Here is a 22357-nt window from a genome sequence, read left to right as displayed (position 1 = left end):
GGAAAAAGTTGCTCTTGAGTGAGACAAACAAGTGCTCCTTGGTACTTGCCGATTACAAAGCTTTTTCGGCAACAAAGGGGCGGCTGGCCAATCATCACCTGTATCTGTCATTAGCGAGCAAAAGCAACTGAGACACGAGTCTGTCCGCGGAGATAGTCGCTGCAAATCCCACAAAGTCGACGTGTTCTTTGCCAGGAACGGGTTTGTTTGATCTTTATTCGGATTTTACAAGGTCATGCACACACGGCAGGCAGGATCCTAGTAAAATCGCTAACTAGGTATTGCTTGCAAGGTGTTTGTTGGCTGGCAATAACTTCCGCCCCCTTTCCCACGGTGTTCATTACTCAGCACCCCGTGCGGCCTGAGATATCCGTATACTTACCTGTGGTATGGCGCTTGGGATGATGTATTACGGCGAATATCGCCTGTTGGGTCTAGCACACTAAGGGAAGCATGACTCGCCCAACGCATGTAGCCTATCACGGATTCTTGATCTGTATCGCGTTATAACAGATTTCAGCCTAAGATGGAAGGATAGGCAGCTAGCAGCTAGGCAGAAATGCTAGATAGAACTGCCGCAGAAGCTTTAGGCGCAAGGGGCGTAGGTATTATAAAATTTCTGTGTCGACCGGACTTTTATGTGAATCATGTCGATGGTGGATACCAGCCGATCTGTACTTGTGACTCAAGATGTGTATTCTATTTCTGGACAGATGCGTTAATTTCTCAACTGGAGGCTTTGCGAATGCCTAAAAACATTTCTGATGTCTCAGTGGCGCTCCTTTACAGCTCCCTGGATATCGTATTCATGAAATACACTGCGGATAGATAAGTGGCTTTCTCTTTACGTTTAGCTTGGGTTTAGTGATATGGAATAGTTCACTTTTGCCTGGCGCAAGCTCGCTGCATGCCGATAGGCCAAGACGTCCGCTTTCTGTAGTGCCCTCCCAAGCATTACCGCATTTTCCCCATAACTATTCGAAGCCACTAGGATATAAACGCCGTCCAAATGCCTCGCTTTCTCCGTACGGCAACCCCGGTAACGAGCATGCTCGCACGAGCGGTGCATTGAGTAGTAAGATCACAATGGGCGAAACCGGGAATTCGGTGGGCATTGAGCAGGCGTATGCATGCCAATTGGATGCAAGCACATAATAGGAGGAGAAAAGCAAGCAATTGGATGAAACCCTTTCCGCTATGACAACGGAGATCTTCTTGATCGGGTCTGACTATCTGCTCACAGGAAATTTGCGGCAAAGGGTGCTTGGTCAATCTGGCGACGGGGTTGTCGAAAGGAACTATTAATCGAAATCATTGGCTGCGGTGCCAGCCAACCGTCTCAGGAATGTCTACTACTCGTCGCTGGAAGCATGTCCAGGATCACAGATCCGTTAGCACCATCTGATCTTATCGGTGCGCACAAGGTTGCTATTTGCCAGCATCGCGAAATCTTGCAGCTTAGACGAGGTGGGAGAGAGTTCGTGGCAGAGATGCGATCACCGCCCAGCACTGTGAAGAATGCTCGAAAGCCATTTCCGCAGCTGTACCTAGAGCATGAAGCCGTCAATAAAACAACCGGCCAAACTTCGGAAAACCCGGGCAACCGACGCTCGAGAGGCCGCCAGGAAGGTCTATTTCTAGAATTCGCCTGTGTTTCAAGACAGTCAAATCAAGCAACTTCTCAACGATGGTCTAATGAAGGATATGATACTGACAGTTGTGACGGTGAAAACTAGGAGCTACCCACCCGGAAACATGTAATCCCTGAACGGGCACGCCTTGTGGAAATTTTTCACAAGTACAAGCTCCTTGCACGTCGTATCCAGCTTACCAAGGATATGGCTACACTCTTGCGGCTGCGCGAACCGAGCAGCCAAGACAACAGAATCAACTGGAATCACATGATGAGGATGATCTGCTGGAACAGCCAGAAGGACCCTCGTCTCCCGAAGAACATACCATGATTTATCCAATTCACGTCCGCATCTTTTGTTACGGCCCGTCTCGTCGTTCAGCATCGAATTCTCCTCCACGCGAATTTCTCACTAAGCAAAAGGATTCTCTACGCCGTCACCCCATTGATCCCCATCTGTTCCATGCACGATGGCATCAGTGGCAATTTGGAAGCCTGCAGCACTTTCCCTAAGTTCACTGAAGTCACCGAGTACTTCGCCCGCGCTGTTAAAGTGCAGGATCATGACGTCACACCTTGAAGATCAAAGCTATCGTCGTGGTATTGATAGCATCTGGAATCTTGGTAATAGGTACTTGGGTACCGCAATCATCACGCCGACGAGAAGACAAAAAAAAACCCAGGCAACCACAGATTTCCCATCCGAAGACAACTCTATCCTTTCTCTTTGCGCAATTCAGGAACAAGGCCTGGAAGAAAGATATTCTGTAAGGATGCGACTAACTGCAGTCTGTATCTATCTCACTGGTCGATGATCCCAATCGCACAACATCGATAATGTGTCGGACATCAGCATCATTAGAAGTCGTATTGCCACGAGAAAGTCGTCATTTCATATAATACCCAAGTTCTTCTTCCATCGTACTCGAGTAGAGTGTGTGTCTATTCTCAGAGCTCTCATCGACAACGCAGACACAATCGCATTTGCTGCATCCCAAACACGGATTTCCACCGCTGCACTATTGTCCGACAACCCAAAAGCAAGCATGGGCATATTCCTATAATTCTCTACCTTTGTCCGTCGATGCTGACATTCCTTGCAGGCAGTTGCCCGTCTGCGTACCCTGGCATCTCGTTTTGATACTTCATTTTCCGATTGACCAACTACTGCTCCTTTGGTAGGTGTCATTTGAGGCCGAACGGGTAGGAAAGGGGAAAAAGACATATTCACATATATAGCCCCAGGAGCCGCGATTACGCCTCCAGGAATTAACCAAGTCATCAACAGGAACGCGGCTTTGACTCCCCGAGGTTGGGGGTACTAGACCCCAGAAGCTATGTCGGGTTTCCTGGGGGCTACGTGGCTCCTAGAAGCTGCTTCTTTGCTCCCAGAAACCGTTCAAAAGCCCCCGGGAGCAAGGGAACTCCCAGGGCCAAGACCTGAGTTCCTAGCACTGATAGAACTGTCAACAGGAACGTGACCGGTTTCTTGATAGCGATGATGGATAGTCTTACAAGCTACGTACGATGTCCTGGGGCTATGTAATTCCTGGACGACTAACATATCCCCAGAGTCAGTCTCTTGAAATCTTTACAAATACCGAGTTTGATGGATGTTTACACAGAGCAGATAGTTGGTCGGCGGGCCCCCGGAAAACGTGTCCGATGTCTTGGAAGTAAAGCAGCTCCTGGAATCACCCTGAGCTCCCAGGGTCTGCCGCGTGTTTAAACTTGCATCAGGTATTCTGGGATTGGATTGGTCGCTGCATATACCATCTTAGTGCACCTCGTGGAAGAACATTTGACCCGGACACGAGGTCGTGGGTGCAGAAATCCATAAATACTTGCTTCCCGTCCTAACCTTTGCATATATTCTATCCGTGATATCCTCCCCATATTATCCCACCAAGTGGCCCTCACCCCTTGACCCCAAAATTCAAGTGCTTGTGATCTCTTCCGACAATGCCGATTGATTTTACTTCAAAGAACCGTTATCCCCAGGTGGGAGTTAACCATGGTAATATTTATCCATGTACCGAACCGAGATCAGTCATTCATCCCCAAGACACTCTGATTTTAAATTCGGAGAAACGCATCGATGCTGCTACAACAGTAGCCTTGGATCATGCTCTGAACAGAGCTTAAAGGTGCCTAGACATGGTTCAGGACGGTGCATCTCAGAATACCCAAATTGTTGGAGTTGCGGAACGCCTCGGCAACCTTTTTCTGGACCTCAAAGACCTCAGCCCTGAACACTGGGGCTCTCTAGACAGTGGGGTTATATCCACTATCTTTTCACTCTTATATTGCTGCATCATGGAATGCTACGAGCTCAAATCTACTCCGCTAGCAATCTCGTCGCTATGCGATGGACTCGACGCCTGGAACTTGACTATTCAATGTGTGCATAGCGCAGCTCTGATGTATGTGTCAGATATCTATGTGGTCCTTACAGTATGAATATTCTAATCACATCGGTGTTCTAGGGATCCGCACGACAAGAGATCGGTCTCTCCACAGCAACAGAAAGTCACGGAGGCCATCGAACAAATGGACAACAAAAGAGCCAAACATGGGAACGAAATGAAGCAACCCGTGCCGGCCATATACCATTATCAGGCGGTCCTTGATCTGTTGAAGGGGAATCATGAGAGAGATAGTGCGGCGAAATTTGGGGGCATACATGTGAGCTTCGGGGGAGAAAAACGTGGTATCCAAGCCGTTGAGTATCATGGAAGCATGGGACACCTTACTTTTCCTCTCTAGAAGAAGGAGATTTGACTAAACTCAGTGAGATGTGCATGTTCTATGCTATATCTGGATATACCTCTATGGATATCTATTTCTATTTATACGGACGGAGGTAGAAAATGCGCATAAGCCTAAAGAAAAGTTCACTTTCTCCTAGATTTCAGCCTTGAGTATTATCGAGGCCAAGTAAACATGATATCCGGCCAAACTAGGCTTAGAAAGCATAGTTTATCGCTTAATTCTGGAGGCAGTGATGGGACAGTGCCTGTCTGGGCACCAATTGGAGGGCGAACGGGGCGAACCACCGAGATCACTTCTGCAGGCCCTATCCGCGGAGAACTACCTGTTACGTACGACTATCGGGTCGTCGCTAAGTTAGAAGATTCCGGGTTATACTTCCCTAATGCTTCCTCTGTCTCTCAACTGTACCGTTACCTAACAGGCCTTACACGGGCTGAGTCCTTTCGAGGGTATCGAGGAGCGATGCCAGGTAGGGCGCCGATCAGATCTATACCGGAATATTGGTCTGATCGTAGTGTTGTCAAGTTATAATCAAGTAATGAGTCACCAAGGTCCCTGAACAGTAGACAAGTAACAATGTATGATTGAACACGAAGAACTAAACTAGGTACATGACATCCTTATATATCCTTCGTAGTCATACCCTGCCCTACGGCTGGGTATACCAATTGCTTCCTATCTGTAGTTCCTCTGATATACCATTCTGACATACCGGGCCTCGGCACTGCATTGTGGGATATTGCTTTGGTCACGTGATTGTCGTCTCATCGTTATTTGTGGAGTGCAGTATTTAGACTACACTCTCAAGTACTCAATTGGCTATGCTCGTACTAGTCCGTACTGTAAGGACCACGTTCCGACACCATTCAATGTCATGTTCCTTCCGGTATTCCCACCAGGAGCGCCCCACACAGTGCAATCATGGATATATGTTATTCCGGGACCGGAACCAAAGGGTCGGGCATTAAACTTATCCCACTTCCTTTCCTTATTACCCCGCCGTTGGGGGTTATTTTATACGCTCCCTTCCATGAATCTATCGTTTATGTGCTCGTTTCTTTGCAACTACTCTATTTGATTGAAGGTAATTTCCCGTCGGGCTCTCCTTCCTGGTTTCTTCACGTATAGACTGCTGAGGAGTCGTTCTACCATATAGTGCACGTCCATTTGTCCAGCTAGACCTACCTCGATCATGCCACCGACCAACATCGCTGACGACGCCTTTTTGGAGTTGAAGAACCTGGCGACATGGGTCTACAAAACAGCCGAAATGGGGGAGGAGAAGGGGGAAAAGAACCTTTCCAGATGTATGGATAAAGAAGCTCGTGAAGCGAAAGTACGACCGTTATTGGAGAAACTGGGTTATGACAAAATACAGGTAAAAGACAAATACGTTCTTGATAGTCTTAATTTGAAGATTCTAAGAGATTCTAGGGCCATCTTGTTGGACTATTGCGAATATATGGGAGCAGTTCGATCGAGAAGCCTGATAATTATCGATCGTTGTTGTTTTTTCCACTGTCTATTGGCTCGGGGCCTGAAAGCATAGTGTCAGGAGAGGTGCAGGTTGCAGGCGAAGTTCTTAAGCCTGGCACCTATATCCAACTCACGAGCACTTTGAACTTGGATGCTCAATTGGATTGTCTTATCGTCCTTCTGCCTTAGGTTGCATGTCAGGGTCAAGGAGGCTTATCCCATCTTCTGGAATTTGAATTTGTACAAGTTTGTTTGGCGTTCTTTCCTCGGAAACTAGCTACCAGAGCGACGCATAGTTATATATAAATATAATATAGTTTTCACAAAGCCGAGAACTTCACATTGTTTAGATCCTAGCAGATTTAAGGCAAGTGTTATCTTCCTTTTCCCGGGGTCAACGAAGTGCGATTTCGGTTCTATGTGTTGCGCGAGAAAACATGGCCATGCGGAGTGCAGCCTGAGATTCTCCTCTGCAATTAGTCTCGATATTATCAAGCTGAGACGTTGCGCGAATAAAGAGGCTCGCATCTCGCAGAACCGATTTGTGCCTCAGGGTTGGCGAGTTGGGGATTTGGAAATAGACTGAAAAATTCATCGCTCGTCGTAGGGTTGAGATACATCCTCTCCTGCTCCATCTGCGCCGCAGGGTTGGCGAGCTGGGGATTTGGAAATAGACTGAAAGATTCATCGCTCGTCGTAGGGTCGAGATACATCCTCTCCTGCTCCATCTGCGCCGCAGGGTTGGCGAGCTGGGGATTTGGAAATAGACTGAAAAATTCATCGCTCGTCGTAGGGTTGAAGTGCGTCCTCTCCTGCTCCATCTGCGCCGCAGGGTTGGCGAGCTGGGGATTTGGAAATAGACTGAAAAATTCATCGCTCGTCGTAGGGTTGAAGTGCGTCCTCTCCTGCTCCATCTGCGCCGCAGGGTTGGCGAGCTGGGGATTTGGAAATAGACTGAAAAATTCATCGCTCGTCGTAGGGTTGAAGTGCGTCCTCTCTTGGTCAATCTGTGCAAACATTCTCGCAGAATCCTGAAAGGCGGTTCCAACATTCTGAGAGCCACTTGGACGTCCTTCATTGGCACCCGACACCCCTGAGTCCCATGCCGTTAAGTTGCTAGTGCAAATTTCAGACGCTTGTGTCCGATTGGTAGTGGGCCCATCCGGGGTTTCGAGCTCGCTTGATACCTGCTGAACACAGTCGGTACCAAGCTCTCCTCTGACGGGGGTACATTGACTTGTTTCCGCTGATTCTGAATTCTGTGCAGGGTTTGTGAAATGCAAGCTTGGGTGATCCATGTTCTGGAGTCTGAGGATTCGAGTGCCTTGTAAACGACGCCAATCTAGTTGAAACATTGTCAACAAATGCAGTGGTTATTGCGTACTGTTAGTCAACGCTACCTTTCAAGCCAACAAATGGGCTTCCTTGTTCGGGTTGTCCAAATGAAATTGACGACTCGACCTTATTCCACAGATAGCAAAAGATTTCATTCGCCAAATTGTCCGTGTCTTCAACTTTTTCAAGGTTGCAGACACCACGACGTGTTAACGAATTAATAAAGCTTGTCCTGTCTTCGCCTTTAACGGGAACTTCTTTCAGCAAGCTGTGAAGTGATTAGCTTAGAATCCAAATTGTTTGATCCACTCACTATCTATCTGTGACATCATCAGGTAACCGAAACAAGCTTCCTAGATACTTGTAATCTTGTGTCGCATTGTAGTCTCCTAAATCTCTGCTCAATGCTTCGTATCTTCCTCCCACGTAAGCCCAGTCTTTGATCTTGCACGTAATCCTGCCTGAGTCACCGTCATCCAACCCCGCCGCGAGAACTCTTTGAGTGATCCATTCCACGGCATTAGGTCGAAGATACGTTACGCAGAACCTGTCTTTCAAATGATGGAACAGGACCTTCAGAAAACGCAAACGTATGGCATCCCCGGAGTTGCGAATTTCGGCTTTTGAAAGCTCTTCGTAGAACCCTGCAACCGGACACGTCACGGTGCTGGGAGGTTCTGTAGTGCCATTTGCATAAAGAAATGAGCGGATATCTGTACTCCACCGCGCCATATTTGCCTTCAAGTGTTTGGATAAATCGATTTTCTGGTCTTTGAGCTTTCTTGGGGCTTTCCTACAGCGTTTGCGATAGGAGGGGTCAACTTTTTGCTTTGAAACATCAGGCAGCTGCTTCCAAAGTTTTGCGAGACAGTCGACGACCTGCTTTTGATTAGACATGAAATGCCTTTCTGATAGTACTGACTGACCTGCTGGTCTGAGAGAACATGTTGAACTTCAGTTTGTCCCTTCTGCTCGGCGACTGAACATGCAGTCGCCAATTTCACCACCAGCATCTTACTTTCTATGATGCCCATAACGCGGAACCTGACAGTGGTGCGGAGAAACTCAAGCTGGAGCTTTCGTCTTTAAAGTAGCAATGATAGGAGGAGCTAAGACAAAAAGGGAGTAACACGTGATGGTTCACGACTAGGAGTATGGCGCCCCTGCATTCTAAGCGCCGGTGATTGCGCCCAGCCTGCAGATCTATCGCGGATGACCAATGGAAATTCTCAATATGCGGGTTCTTGATAAACCCGTGGCCAGACTAGGGAAGCCACCGAGAGGGGAAAAGGCCTGGACGAATAAAAGATACGTTTTCGGCACTGGTACTGTAATACGATTGTTCCCAACTCCACTAAGAGAACAGATCTCAGGTCCCGTCTTTCTCTCCAAGCAACAAGTTCTGGCTGGCACGGCTCCCCGCTCCATCCGCAACCAAAGGAGTCTTCCTTTCTTCCAATTGCAGCTTCGTAATTTTGCACGCAATTGCGCTGGCGCTCATTTTAAGCCAAATCAGTTACTCGCGCTGAAATTAATCGTTCAACTCCACGGCACGCTCATAATTAAGTCAGCCTGTCTCTTGCGGCTCGTGAAAAGTTTATTTTGCACATGAGGTGCAGAACGAATCGAGTGCTCCAAAATTGTCTGGGGAAGATCACCAATAGACGGTCTACTCAGAAGGACTTAATAAAGCGAAGCCCCTGAATGTATGAAGCTAGAGTTGAATCCACATAGCAACTTGATGATTAGTTGTTTTGTACGAAACTTTACAGATTCGCTCGTGGTTGATGCTAGTCAATAAGAGAAAAATATCTCTCTCTCCTGGCCTCTGGACATATATTGTACCGCGAAGAGGGGAAAGGGAAAGCCTTCTCTATTTAGGAGCTGTGTATTCCCTGGTAACTCCAGTCCACATTCCTGAATGACTACAAAACGGGCATTCGGAACACATTTGGGCTGGGTCTGAGAGCTGTTGCATTGATGGGACTCTACTTCTGGGCACTAGATTCAATGTTTTGCCTGACACGATACCTTCGCCAAACCAGCGCACAAATCCGATCCTTGTCCGAAAGCCAAGCCATATTCCCAGGAGTAACAGATTCACAGAGCGAAGACGTGTGTTCCCAATGTTGAGGGATCCATCATCAGAAACATGACGTGAATCTCCGAGACGGAGGTAGAAGCCCTCAGAGGCTACGTCGGGTTTTCCCGGGGCCATGTGACTCCTGGGACCGTCTCCCAGGTATTCTACATACTACTATTTTATGGGACCATCTCCGATAGTGAAAGGGCCTATATAATCTGCCTCCCTGTTACAGTCGTTGCACGTCCACTGCTCTGCGTTTGGGTCATCCATCCAGTTGAACTTTTACCATTTTCGGGATAACTCATATTTCCTATCTTTTTGGTCGATAGCTGAAATTGACTCCAAGAGCCATGGTTTGAGAGTCCATCTTTCCAAATGCTACAGCGAAATGTCTTGCCCAAGTATTCAAAGATTGACTAGGTACAGACAAGTATCCTCGACCTGCCGACCGAGATTCTTTGGATCATAGGGAACTTCCTGAATGCACCGGAAATGTCGGCTCTTGCTCGGGCCAACCGAACAGTCTATCCTAAGTTACGGCTGGCTCTGATAAAACACAACATCACATCAGAACAGTTCCGCGTTGCATTGGGCCGCCAAAACAAACAACGCCAAATTCGCTAAGACTCTGCTCTCCTATCGTATCGAGCCAACGTCAACGCTTTGTTTGGTGGTTTCTCTCCCTCGATGACAGCCATGAAATATGGGTCCGACTCGACCATCCCCCATATTCCGAGGAACAAAAACACGCTCATCAATATGGAAATTAGGCCGGCAAAAGTGGCTTGTGGTATAGCGTGGAATACGGGTCGACTACTGTCCTGAAGCTGCTTCTTCAACAACGTGGTATAGCAATCGACCTTTTGCATTGCAACAGACAGATAGCACTCTGGTTTGCCGTGTTTCGAGGCAAATATGAACTCGCAGAATTGCTGCTCTTAAGTGGTGGCAACCCCGATGTGCTAGACCGAGATAGGATATCGCTATGGATTGAGGCATGCGCCAAGAACAGAGAGTCCATCAAGAATTTGTTCTTGGATTACTGGCACACAGTGTCCCCTGGGCGGTTCTTGGTGAGTGAGAGGACCGCCACCAGCAACAGAGAGCAATCGGAAAGGGTGAGGCAAAGTGGCATAGACCACAAAAGGTGCTACAGCTCCTTTCAAACGCAGGGGAAATCTCAGCTACGTACAAAAAGGGTGAGAGTCGTCTAGAACGGTGTCTCGGTCGACGATGTTTTATTCGGTGTGGTTGTTATATTTTGGGTTCAAATGATTGTTGGCTGCTGATGCGAACGCAGATCTGATCCTGCTTGGTGGGCTGGCTGTCATCTGAGGTGCCTGGCTGCCCATACTAACTGAAACTGCCGCCCACGACCTTGCTGGTGGAGTCGATGGAAGGACTCCAATTTGTGCTCGAAGCGTATACTCCTTCTTGTAGCTTCTCGCTTTCGGCTTTAATGAAATTCCAAACTCGATTTCATCTAAACAGAGCAAAGACTAGTAATTAATAGCTGTGCGCCCCAATCCAGTACAGCCAATACAGCTAGTAGTAGTAGTGTTCATTTGCCCTGACCCCTCACAAAGTTGATTTACCAACTCGCAAAGCGATATGCAGGCTACGGCAACGATATATATCCATGATGTAGAATATTGCACTTTCTGAAAGCGCACTGAGAGCCTCGCCTTTCTTGGAATGGAAGTCTTGAGAGATCCAGTGGGTTGTAAACAAGAGATCTCTTCATACACTGTACTGTACATGTAAAAATTAAAATACTTGCGTTCTATTGATGGTCGGCTAGAGCTTCTACCACTACTCTTGTAAGCTAAAATCTCCTTTCGACGCACGGAGGGCTTGTAGTTCGGATTGGTCACGTTGAAAGACAACGTCTTATCACTCGATTCACAGAAAAACCTGCGAGCCTCACGACTTGTTGAGTTGACATAGGGAGCGTCATCACAAAATAGGACCGTGTGTTACAGTATGACGTTTGTGTTCAACGTGACCGAAAGTTGAACCGTCGTTTTTCCCGCCTGACCATTCAACACAACACACATCAACATCGCTGCTCGCACAAATTGAACCAATGCATCAATATTGAGAGCGGGTTTTCATCCCTGTACAAATCCATAAGGATGAATGTCTCTCACTGTTATCTTCATTGATGTGTTCGCGATGTCCCAGCCTTCGATGCCACCTCAACTTCAAGTTTGTTGACCCGCTCTTCAAGTCCCCAACCCCGTTCCTCGGCTGTTTGAAGGCAATACGTCAGGTATTGTATGTGGTTTTCCAGTTCTGCCACTCATTTCTTTCCCCTTTTGTAGCATCCCCTCCATCTCGTAATTCATGCCAACAATTTCTGCATATTCAGCGTGGATTTTGGTGGTTATGATCCCCCATCTCTCCTTTCCATGTTGTGTTTTTGCCGTCTGGCTGAAAGGCTTCCCGTGCCCCACATAAGTCTTGAGTGGTCGTTTGTGGGTGTGGCTAGATGAGCGCCTCGGGAGGGGACGGTGGCCGAAAAAGTGCGCTGTTCTTTTTCTCTGTGGAGGCATGTTGATGTTTGCTTCAATGTACCTGGTTTATTGAAGATTTAGAAGTTGAATTGATATAGAATATACAATACTACTCTCTGGCCTTTATATACGCCCAAGAAAGATGTATGCACGACAAATGATCAGCGGAGCGAAGTCATTTGACTTCCTGTATCCGGTAGCTCCTGGTATCTACCTTAGGAGCTGGGAACTGGGAATGTATGCCCAGGATGGAGATATGATCTGCGCGGGACCCACATGGTGTATTTTGGTTCCCCTGAACGCGAGGAAGCTACCTTCCTTTTGCTTCCTCGCGCTACGTCTTGTATCTAGAGTCGAGTATAGCTTTGTTTAATATTGATTACTGATCTGAATACGCTGTCCTCATCTACAGATACGTGAGACCCTCACAAGGAGCTCAGAGACTCCAAGGAACGCATGACAGTGTTCCTGGGGGCAATTTCTAAATTCCTAGAGATAGCCATTCAGTCCCTAGGAAGGTCACTTCAAGTTTAATTCTTAGCCTTCTTGGATACTTCCGCCTTATCCCACGAATAAGTGTTTAACCAGGCCTTGTGGGGACCCGGATGGCTTCATCACAAGTGACTTAGTATTGTCGCTCCGGGAGATAGCTTTCCCATTCTGAATGCTTGGCTTGTGCTTGTGAGGGCATATGAGGCTTTCAAAGCCTGTTGAGCTCCTGGGGGGGCACCATGCCTTCCCAGGGCGGAAAAGGGATTCCTATACCATATGTCGCATCCAGAGCCTCCAGCGTTGAAGCAAACCACGCCTTAACGTGCAATTCGTAATGTCCATAGGCGACAAACAACGTTGCGGACCATGCCACCTGGAACGGCAGCCAGACATTACGCCAATGCATGCTTGTAATGTACAGCCACAGATGCAATTGATTTAAGCAACAGTGATCTGGAATGAGACTTCCCTTCATGCAGGCCACTGCTTGGCTGTATAGCGGCGCATACTGCATCCGAATGCATCCTTCGACGTATTCACTGTTTCAAGGGAGAAGTTCCATGTCAGCAGCCACGAGGCTATGTAGGTATAGATCCCATGGCGATGGCATATAAAGCTGGCGTTGGAACGCTGCACAGATTGCTCAACACCAACTCCCATCCGGATCGTTTTTTGCATTTTATCATCAACTCAATGTCTACTATGCTGCCTTGGAACCCATTTGTTGTTTGCGAGATCGACGTCAGCCCTCACGAGGGTCCTGGTTCCTGTTGCGGGACGACGAAGAAAGGCGAGCCGTGCAGAAACTCGATCAAAGCTGAAGACACCAAGATAGGCCATCAAAAGTTGACCATTCTAGCCAGAGAGCCGTTCAACTTGTCAACTTTGCAATCGAAGCTCTGTGATGTTGCCAAAGACTTCCTCTGTGTGAGATGACATCGACAACGACAGGCCAACCAAATAGGCCAGCAGTGGTATGAGGCAGCCGTCCGCAACCAGAATTATGCTTGTTCTCTGTAGCTTATATAACACATTGCTGTATTTGGTAGAGAAGAAATCACTTAGGCACATAAAGAAGAAGTCATATTTTCATTGGTAGGGCCACACCTTTGCATGTAATTCCCGTTGCTGTTCGTTTTCAGCCAAACCGACAAATTCGTATTTGAAGAAATTGCTCAACTCCACGGCACGCTGATAAACTTCTGGATGCACCATGCCGCCCAATGGAATGACGTCATCATCTTGCAGTTGCTGGAGGATTTCGGAAATCCCCTCTAGCATATTCATCTCATCTTGATGTTGTAAAAGCTCTTCCTCTCCGAAATTAACCGGGCACGGTGTTTCACCATGCCCCATTTCATCCCAACGTGCGATGATGGTGACCAACGAATTGCGTAGAGAAAAGAGATCTTCTCGATCCCAACATCCAGGCACCAGCAAAATAGGGCGTGTCATGACTTGAAGTAATGGGTCGGCGAGGACCTTCCACCGGACGGGATCACTTCCCTCGACAGCGTTGTGATAGAGGTTCAAAAGATTCCGCTCGTATTTGCCCTGTTTAGACAGCGACGAGGCTGATAACTCAAGCATCTGCGGATGAGGCCGCTGGAGAGATACTGGGGAGATATGAGCCTGCTGCCAGTCAATTATGGAGCTGATGCGGTAGGTGTCTGGATCGACAAATATGTTATCAAGATGTAAATCAGGATGCGAGATTCTGTTGGGTAGCTCAGGCCAGGATGCGAGATATGGAGAAAGTGCGATGTATTTTTCAAGGAGAGCGATGTATTCACTCGGTGTCTCGGGTGCATCCATAGATCTGTGAAAGTTCATCCTTGGCCTCGCATGTGAAGCGGCCCATTCGAGCTCATTCATTCCAAGAGCCCGGGCGTAATCAGTAACACTTCTCCCTAAGATCGAGTTAGCTTGCATAGGCATATCACGTCTTCAGACCTTACATGGGCCTCTATCCAAATTCATTTGAGCCCTCCCCAACCCCCAGAGATTTGGATCAGCTGAAGGTCCGATCACGAAGGCTGGCGCTTGTGCGTCCTGGATAGAGGGAGACTGAAGTCGCTCATATTTAGCGGAAGTTGATTTGAGATCGGACTCATAGTATATGTAGCCGTGCTTTGGAAAGGAAATTGATGCGAGTTTCTTTTCGGCGTCCACGACCTGGTTCACTATATTCGATTGGATCTCCGAAGAGAGTCCGCCCCATATTGCCCCTAAAGGCTGGCCTGATGCTTTTTCTTCGAGAATATATTCAGCTCCTACTGGGTTACATTCGTCGGCTGACCAATCGTAAATACGAGGGATAGGAAGACCCATCTTGTCCCGTATCTTTGTCTCCGATTAGTTCCTCAACAGACTCGATAAAAGGATGTAACATACAAAATGACGAGTAGCAACTTCCGATGCAGTTGTGTAAAAAGGGGGACCCGCATTGGGATTTGGTAACCGTGCGATGATTTCGAAACCATTACTCATGGTTAGGAGAAATGCCTTGTTAAATTGCCCTTCAACACATTTCAGCAGTTTGACACCTATGATTTGAAGATTAGTCCTGTGAAACCCTGGTGGGAAAAAAGCATACAGTTTATTCCACTTATGCCCACAGCTTTGACAGAAACGTCAACGAGGCCCTGCAAATCGAATTTGCGGTGGCGCATTGCAAGTTTTTCTGGTTCTCGACTCCTGATGATGGATGTCAGACGGCTCTAAGTCAAGAGTTACTACATACAGCCACCTATATCGTTGGTACCTGTACAAATCGGCTTCATCGATGGGTTCCTCTGGCGGCCTAGTCAGTCGCCGAACGAACACTGCTCTTGAGGGGTAAAATCACCTGATCCATCTTCAAGCGCTCTCCAAAGAGATGTCGATAATTGGGCCATGTGTGACGTATTTAAGGCACGGGTGCATTTGACTTGTCTGTTTAAGAAACAAATACGACGAGGAATTGAGAAATTCATGCTGCGTGGACGTGTGAGAGTGCCTCTGTCAAGGGGTTTTATGTCCAGAGCTGCGCGGACCAAAGATTTTCCAGGCCGTTCACACCGACCCACAGGGCCCAATTCTATGAGCTATGACGTAGGTCGTAAAATCCACGTTCTGGCTGACGCAAAATTTCGAGGAATATTATGCTATGCCCTCCGTCACTAGTCCTTTATGTCGCAAAGTTTGGTTGGAATATAATTTGGGTGGCAACTCTTACACTTCTTAACTCAGTTCAACGAGTCGGCAACATTAAATGTTGAGTCGACTTCACCATTCAAAAGAATTTAAAAAAAAAAAAAAAGAAAAGAAAAATTCTATAAATAAATAAAAAGGAAAATATTTCATTGGACACAGTGCTCCGATGATTTCTTATTCAGTTTGATAGTAACTCTTATCAAGCGTCATGCCAATTTTACAAGATGTGGCCGATATATGCCAACGCTTATTCGAAAATTGCAACAAAGCGATCGATCCCTCATTCTTCCCAGCATGACCAACGAAAGTTTCTACACATCGGACTTTCGAAAGATCTAGTATCCTTCAGAATCATTTACATCTGAAGAGCTGTGATACCAATACGAGAAAAGGCACCTTACTCGATCTGATCCCTCTTTACGCGAAGTTTCAGTTATTGCCGACAAAGAAGGTATACTGGGGTTCGAAGCTGAAGAAAATTAAACGGTAATATCCAAATAAATTTGTCTTCGGATCTAGCAAGAGCTAGATTAAAGAGCTAGATTAGTAGACCATAGACATGCACCGTTTGGTACGCGCTCATGAATGATCTGGCGGCGGATCACCTTTAGCAATACATTCAAGTGACGCATAAGCCGTGGTACTTTCAATACCAGCTTGCGTTCCAAGTTTGCCGTACGTCCAGATGAACTCGATTGTCTGCACTCAGCCATCAAGGCCTAGCTCGAGGAATAAGTTGTTACGTGTTGCTAAATGGTCACAGTGAGTAATTACCCTAACTTACCAGTGTCGTCAAGCGGGACTCCCGTGATTTGTGCTGAGGCAGCTGAATACAACCTGCTCAACACCAGCCGCGACTGTACCGTCGCTGCGCTTAGTTATACACGAGCTCAGATCTTAAGAAGTTTTGGGGGTCGCGATAGGTGGAGCGCTTGGTAGGTTAGTCAGAAAGAGCTCCCATACTTGTAAGATTCTCGAGAGTGAATAATGAATACAAGCGAAGGTATATCCAAGTAAGAATATGGGTTTGATTGCGAAGAACCAGATATATTTTGTTTAAAGAATGTCCTTGTATAACCAGCCCTTCCTCAGATCACTAACCTGATTTGTCAGGTCGTGGGGTCTGTCGTCGTCAGATCATTGATCTATTTCCGTCCGGTTTGCCGAATCCATCACATAACTATATGAGCATCTCCCTGCCTTGGGCATTCTTCCCGTTATCCTTCTGTAACCCTTCCGCGTAGTCCCAAGTTGATTGGTTCTAGAGCCCATTCCTTGCGCACGAGCTGTTGCGCCCATGGCTCTTCAGGTTTCATCACATAAGTGCATCCACATTTAGCTTGTCTTTTCAACTGATTCCGCAAGCTTGTCGACATCGAATTTATCGCCGAGCGCAAAAGGTATTTTCTGCCCAATCACTTGATGTGTACCACTGTGACCTCCAGTTTTGCCTTTAATAAATGCCTTGACGGTCGTGTCGGTTGCTTGGCTGTTTGCTTGAATTATGCCGGTAGCCATCGTCGCATCTCGTGTGTTGCGATGGACATCCAATCGGAGGTCTTTCGTTTGTACAGCAGTCTTGGAAGTTGCACTGTCGGCAAATTGGAGGTTTTTGAGAGACTCCGAATTCTCGCGTATTTTCTTCGCTAGTCCTTCGAAGGCGGCCTTGGAGATTCTGGATGACATAGTGGAATCCGGAGATTGAGATTGAATTTGTGATTCCGTGGTAGAAAGGGCAGAGTAAATGCTCTATATATAAGGAGTGGAGAAGTGGAATTATCGTCATGCAGTCCGGTCGTGATCAGCCGATCTCCTGCGTAGCTCAGATTCACAGCAAGCGGAGCCTAGCATCTTTGACAATACAAGAGAATACAAGAGGAGCAGCCTAACAGTACTAACCGGCTTTCTCTGTCCCGATTTCCAGCAGACTGACTGACTCTCTGAGCTGGAGCGCTGCATAAACGCCCGCACTCATTCTTGGCCAACCACAACCCAAGAAAACGGCACACAGGCGCGCTATTCCAATTCTGTCGAATCTCGTCCGCGCAGACAAGATTCGACAGAATTGGGATAGCGCACGAATGCCAAAAATTCTCACGTTTCATCCTCGTAGAGACTCCACTCTGACGCCTTTCGTCCAATCACCGCGTGAGCAGCCTCCATAACTTGAAAGGAGCAAAATTTCTACCGCTTCTGCTTGTTTAACAGGTCAAGAAGCACTGGCAGCTCAAAGATGACGTGCAGAGTGTTTGCAAAATCAGAAGCGGACTGCAAAAATGAATTCAAAGATATATGTCACATTTGCCTAACCGTATACCCTTGCACCTAGAAGAGCACAGTTATTGCGCAACGAGCAAATGACTCTATCAGCGACCAATGTCGAAAGTTATTCTGGTTAGATACCCAGAAATTCACACGCAGATCCACCGTTAGACGGTGACCACGCAATTAGTCAAATACTTAAGCCCCTAGCACTGTGAAGCATATTGAAACATCTCTTTTAAACATTTGGCTTGGCCAAAGCAGATATTATGAACCAGGCAGCCGCCACTTAATGATGGGGCACGGAGACCAACCAAGCTCCCAGGCACAGAGCGTTATCCTATTTCTCATGTCAAAACCGACTGAGGAGGATCATTGGCCACACATAATCAGCTCCTTTGCACATGCGACAAGGTCAGAGCAGGTCAAAGCGCACGCTATTCCAATTCGGTCCAATCTTATCCCCGCGGACAAGATTGGACTGAAATGGAATGTTGACTGGTTAGCGCCATAATGGATCATATGATTGGCTCTACTAGATGGCCCCGACCTATAGAAGGTATCCTTCCTTCAGTCCATCCACAGAGACCTTGTTTTAATGCTTACGGTACCAAGTTGACTCACATTTAGACGCGGCCCGCAAAAGACTAGGGTACAGCAGCCCGATTCTCAGAAAACGTATTTCCAGCATGTATACATACCGTAGGCCTATCTCCCTCAAACCTACCTCAGCAGTCCCACATAAGTATGCATATAATACGCAATCATGAAGGCGACACAAAACTGGTGTGACCAAAGCTACTTGCGTTTTGTCCCTGTCCATCGCTCAATATGATGATCAGTCGGTCTGAGAAGCTTAAGTACCCTTTGTCCGCCGCCGAAATCTGCGGCGAGCATACAACAATATTTCCTCCTTTCCCAAGCTTGTTTTCAACACTTTCTCAACATCATGGGGTTTTCCATCATCCCTGTGGAAAATATCGATATCCCCTTTGCCGATCTTCAAGCAAAACAACCCGAGATTGAGCGATTTTCTGCCAGTACTCTTATTTTCCTTTGTGACCCCCACAAACCACTCACCGCATACCTGCTTCTCTGTCAACGGGCTCTACTCGGCAAAGACGAGAACGGCAATGACAAGAAGAATTCATGGGCCTTCAGCTGGGAGCCACCGGGGGGATCGAGAGAGATATTCGACAAAACTATTCTGAGCACTGCGAGACGTGAGACGGAAGAAGAAGTCAACTTGCACGGCTCGCGCGTTTCTCGTCATGTCTACAGGGATTCGTGGATACACAAGGGAGTTCCGATGGCAAGATACACATTTCCTCTGGAAGTTCATGAGCCACTCAATCTCCAACGAACATGGTGCGACAGACAGCAGCAGCCCGTCGGTAGGAAAGAAGGACCCATACGGTTAAGGGAAGATGAACATCTTGATTACTGCTGGGTTACGGAAGCACAAATCCGTGGTTCACCTCTCTACGACGAAACGAATCCTCAGCATCAAAGAGGACTTGCTATGCTTGAAAGCAAGAAGGAGATGATCCTCAATGCTTTTATGCGGCTGAAGAATTCTCAACTTGATATGACATACGATTTGTCAGTGGATTGACGATGATGATGGAAAATTACCTGTCGGTGGCTCATCTGGAAAGGATTGCTTGAAGCCACACTGAGCCAGCTTTGCGTTGGGCAGATAACTCAGTTCTAGCAATTTGTATGAAGCGACGACTTAGAAAAAAATACGTTGGGCTTGTTCTGGACCGTGATAGCCTATGCACCTTGTTTACTCGCAATAATATAAATTCACATATAAGGCCCACCGCAAGCAGGGCTCTACTACCGGAGATTAAAAGTCTTGGAATATTATATGAATCTTCCTGGAGCACACACCGAACTTACGTCTCTCTATTCCATTCGACAGCCACTTGAAGCACAAACACCAATCATTATTCGTCCTGAACGAACCATGAAGAAGACCAATTTAATACATGGTAGTGCCAATCTTATTGGCCGGGATTTGCAGACGCGGTGCATACGATAGAACAGGGGGTGAAGAAAGCGGCGTTCCACCTCCACCGTCGAGATAGTGCTAATATGCCAGCCCTGTTCAGAGTCGAAGTCGATTTAGGTTCTGGCCATGGGAACATCGGCTTCTCTTCTATTCTATTGTGAGGGTCGCAAGTGGCCTACTGGCATTTGGCTTAAACCATCCTGGCGCTCGCAAGGCAGTATAGCCCCCGGCAACAATTATATATGTCATGATCTTGATTAGAAATGAGCAGCCATTTAGTTGCCAGCCGGTAAGTAATCCGAACCTCATTGACCTATCCGTACTGCGACAGTGAGTGAGCTATCTGATCTTGGTGTCGCACTTTGAACCCGGCCAAAGCTAGATAAGCCTGCATTGCTAATGATATATAAAAGACTGTTCCTTTACTGTAGGCTCAAGGAAACCTCTGGATATTCCATCAATTTCCATAAACAGTGGAATTATGAACTGCTTGAGTATAACTAAAGTCCGTTGCCTACTTTCAACTTATATACCACTCCTCTTCTCTCCAGGCAACCCACGTGAGTCCGTTATATTTGGAGGGCCAGATCCCAATGAAAGCTGGACGCTCGATTCCACGAAGTCAGACGTGGCCATAATGTCGGAAGAACAGCCTCCCTTGATTACAACTTCAGGCTCGGGTGTCCCTGCCGACGATTCGGCGACGACACGCCTGCACGTAAGGTTTTCTTCCTTACACGTTGACCTACAGTACTGACCAAGCAGGCCGTGCGCATTTGGTTTCCTCGAAATAGAGTTCAAATCACGAAAGACATCAAACAAAAGGGCCTCGAGGATGTGGTTCTCGACGCTATTGATCTTCAAGAGCTTGGCGTTCAGCATCAAGGCCAGGATGACCATGGCATCCCGAAGGAAGCATCCCTAGTGGATCTTGCAGTGCTTGAGACTGGTATTTCACGGGTCTTGGGGGAGTATGGGACTACAAAATTCGTTCCTCTGAGCAGCGATGATCCGATTATTTTGCAACAACCGGCATTGGATCTCGACTCAAAGAAAGCTCTTTGTTATCAGCACCTGCATTTTAAATACCAGCAGGAATATACAAAAAGGTGCAATCTTGCAAAAGTTCTTGGATATGAGGTCCACAACATCCTAAGGGACTGGTATGAGGAACGTCTCGAAGATATTTGTAACCGCTTCAGAAAGCTCGGTTACTGTTGAGCAAATCAGATACAGTTCATTTCATTCTTCACTTGCACTGATCACTGGGTGGAGCTCAATTCAGGTCAAGCAGAAAGTCGAAGTTTGGAGAGCACGTTTCACGCATCATGCCCCGTGATTCTGGAGTATTCTCTCCACTTCGCTACAGTATTATAAGGCAGTCTCCAAAAAAAAAAAATTTAATCAAGCCCTGTGATGCTTTAGAAGATGAAGCATCAAAATGCCAAGTCATCAGCGCTAGCATTAGAATAGTGCCATAACTGAGACCGGGTAATATAGTGCTTGTCTTCTATCTTCCTTCGATTGCTTCTACCAAGCTACGTGCAAGCATTTTTGGGAGCAAAAGTCGAGCAAAAAAATAAATGAGGACCTAGAGCAAATGACCCCCATTGCTGCCAGCCCCTATAGGCTGACTGAATCTGCCGTAAACGAGCCGGAAAATACTAAATCTCAAAAGGCCTCTACCAGTTTGCAATCCAGCGGCTGGTTATCACGGGTGAAGCACTAAATAACCAACAACCTATTCTGTCAGCGGATATTGTACATAAATGGTTTCGAGCGAAAACGAATTAATTCCAATCATCTTAGATCAATTAAACGGCAATCTCGTGGCGCTGCCTAGACCTGTCGTCTACCGAAAGCTCGAATATATATAGTTCGTCTCGCACTGCACCTATAGTTCCCAAACAACTCTATTTCCATTTGCTCTATAAGTCCTCTTCCTCGAGCCCTATGATTTAGCAAATGTCTTGCCAGAATGTCCTCACCTTCATTCTTCAACATTGAAATTATCGATGTTAATCCAGAATTTAACCTATTCTTTTCTCACGTCCCAATGGCCAACCTAAACTGTGCTTTCTTCATTTGTTGGCAAGAATACTCTACAGAAGGCATACCACTGTGAGTCTCACCCCTCTAGCGCCGCAACCTATTTATCTGACGCCAGCGTAAGAGACGAAGAGACTACCACTGGGGTGGAGCTTCGGGGAGAGTCACTTACTCCCCTAGGTAGTTTCATTCCTGCTATATTGCAGAATCCGCTGGTTATCCATAATATCCAGAATGATCCGCGCATCGGAGCGCTGAAGCTTGTCGTATATGGGTGGGTCGTCTATTCTTTTTTTCGTAGGCATAATGACTGACGTAGTGATTTATTATGCAGAACCCAGGGTATATCAAGAGGCCCTTCTTTTCTGTAAGCACAAAGTTTGTTCACTCATAGACCCAAAATCAACAAACATTGCAGGGCGTTCTCAATCCGAATGGCAGCTTCGTGGCTCAGTGCTCTACCTATCTCGAACCATGTATCCCTGCCGGAACGCGTACGGGATATCATCCTACACAATCTGCCC

At 47.0% G+C, this 22357-nt stretch overlaps 7 protein-coding genes across 7 annotated transcripts; 4 read left to right on the top strand and 3 right to left on the bottom strand.

Annotated features, from left to right (window-relative positions):
* Positions 1-1086: 1086 nt before the first annotated feature.
* Positions 1087-2146, top strand: PENARI_c063G12170 (uncharacterized protein; the record flags this gene model as incomplete). The annotated part of the gene is made up of 3 exons (XM_022637579.1): positions 1087-1124; positions 1244-1725; positions 1827-2146. 3 exons carry the CDS (start codon positions 1087-1089, stop codon positions 2144-2146), a joined length of 840 nt encoding a protein of 279 aa, XP_022482567.1.
* A 3451-nt stretch (positions 2147-5597) lies between these two features.
* PENARI_c063G04804 (uncharacterized protein) lies at positions 5598-6070 on the top strand (the record flags this gene model as incomplete). The annotated part of the gene is made up of 2 exons (XM_022637572.1): positions 5598-5783; positions 5840-6070. 2 exons carry the CDS (start codon positions 5598-5600, stop codon positions 6068-6070), a joined length of 417 nt encoding a protein of 138 aa, XP_022482568.1.
* A 302-nt stretch (positions 6071-6372) lies between these two features.
* On the bottom strand, positions 6373-7236 carry PENARI_c063G01133 (uncharacterized protein; the record flags this gene model as incomplete). The annotated part of the gene is made up of 1 exon (XM_022637567.1): positions 6373-7236. The coding sequence occupies one exon, from the start codon at positions 7234-7236 to the stop codon at positions 6373-6375; it is 864 nt and encodes a 287-aa protein (XP_022482576.1).
* A 6163-nt stretch (positions 7237-13399) lies between these two features.
* PENARI_c063G08313 (uncharacterized protein) lies at positions 13400-14982 on the bottom strand (the record flags this gene model as incomplete). The annotated part of the gene is made up of 4 exons (XM_022637576.1): positions 13400-14220; positions 14269-14653; positions 14705-14856; positions 14907-14982. 4 exons carry the CDS (start codon positions 14980-14982, stop codon positions 13400-13402), a joined length of 1434 nt encoding a protein of 477 aa, XP_022482578.1.
* A 1858-nt stretch (positions 14983-16840) lies between these two features.
* On the bottom strand, positions 16841-17191 carry PENARI_c063G02580 (uncharacterized protein; the record flags this gene model as incomplete). Its single annotated transcript, XM_022637569.1, has 1 exon — positions 16841-17191. One exon carries the CDS (start codon positions 17189-17191, stop codon positions 16841-16843), a length of 351 nt encoding a protein of 116 aa, XP_022482575.1.
* A 1525-nt stretch (positions 17192-18716) lies between these two features.
* PENARI_c063G01126 (uncharacterized protein) lies at positions 18717-19382 on the top strand (the record flags this gene model as incomplete). The annotated part of the gene is made up of 1 exon (XM_022637566.1): positions 18717-19382. One exon carries the CDS (start codon positions 18717-18719, stop codon positions 19380-19382), a length of 666 nt encoding a protein of 221 aa, XP_022482566.1.
* Positions 19383-20421: 1039 nt separating this feature from the next.
* Positions 20422-21005, top strand: PENARI_c063G11697 (uncharacterized protein; the record flags this gene model as incomplete). The annotated part of the gene is made up of 2 exons (XM_022637578.1): positions 20422-20502; positions 20550-21005. The coding sequence occupies 2 exons, from the start codon at positions 20422-20424 to the stop codon at positions 21003-21005; spliced, it is 537 nt and encodes a 178-aa protein (XP_022482579.1).
* Between the last annotated feature and the right edge of the window lie 1352 nt (positions 21006-22357).

Source organism: Penicillium arizonense (assembly GCF_001773325.1).
Source record: "Penicillium arizonense strain CBS 141311 chromosome Unknown PENARI_contig063, whole genome shotgun sequence".
NCBI lineage: Eukaryota > Fungi > Ascomycota > Eurotiomycetes > Eurotiales > Aspergillaceae > Penicillium > Penicillium arizonense.
The sequence above is the reverse complement of the archived record's forward strand: the minus strand, read 5'-3'. Positions and strand labels throughout refer to the sequence as shown.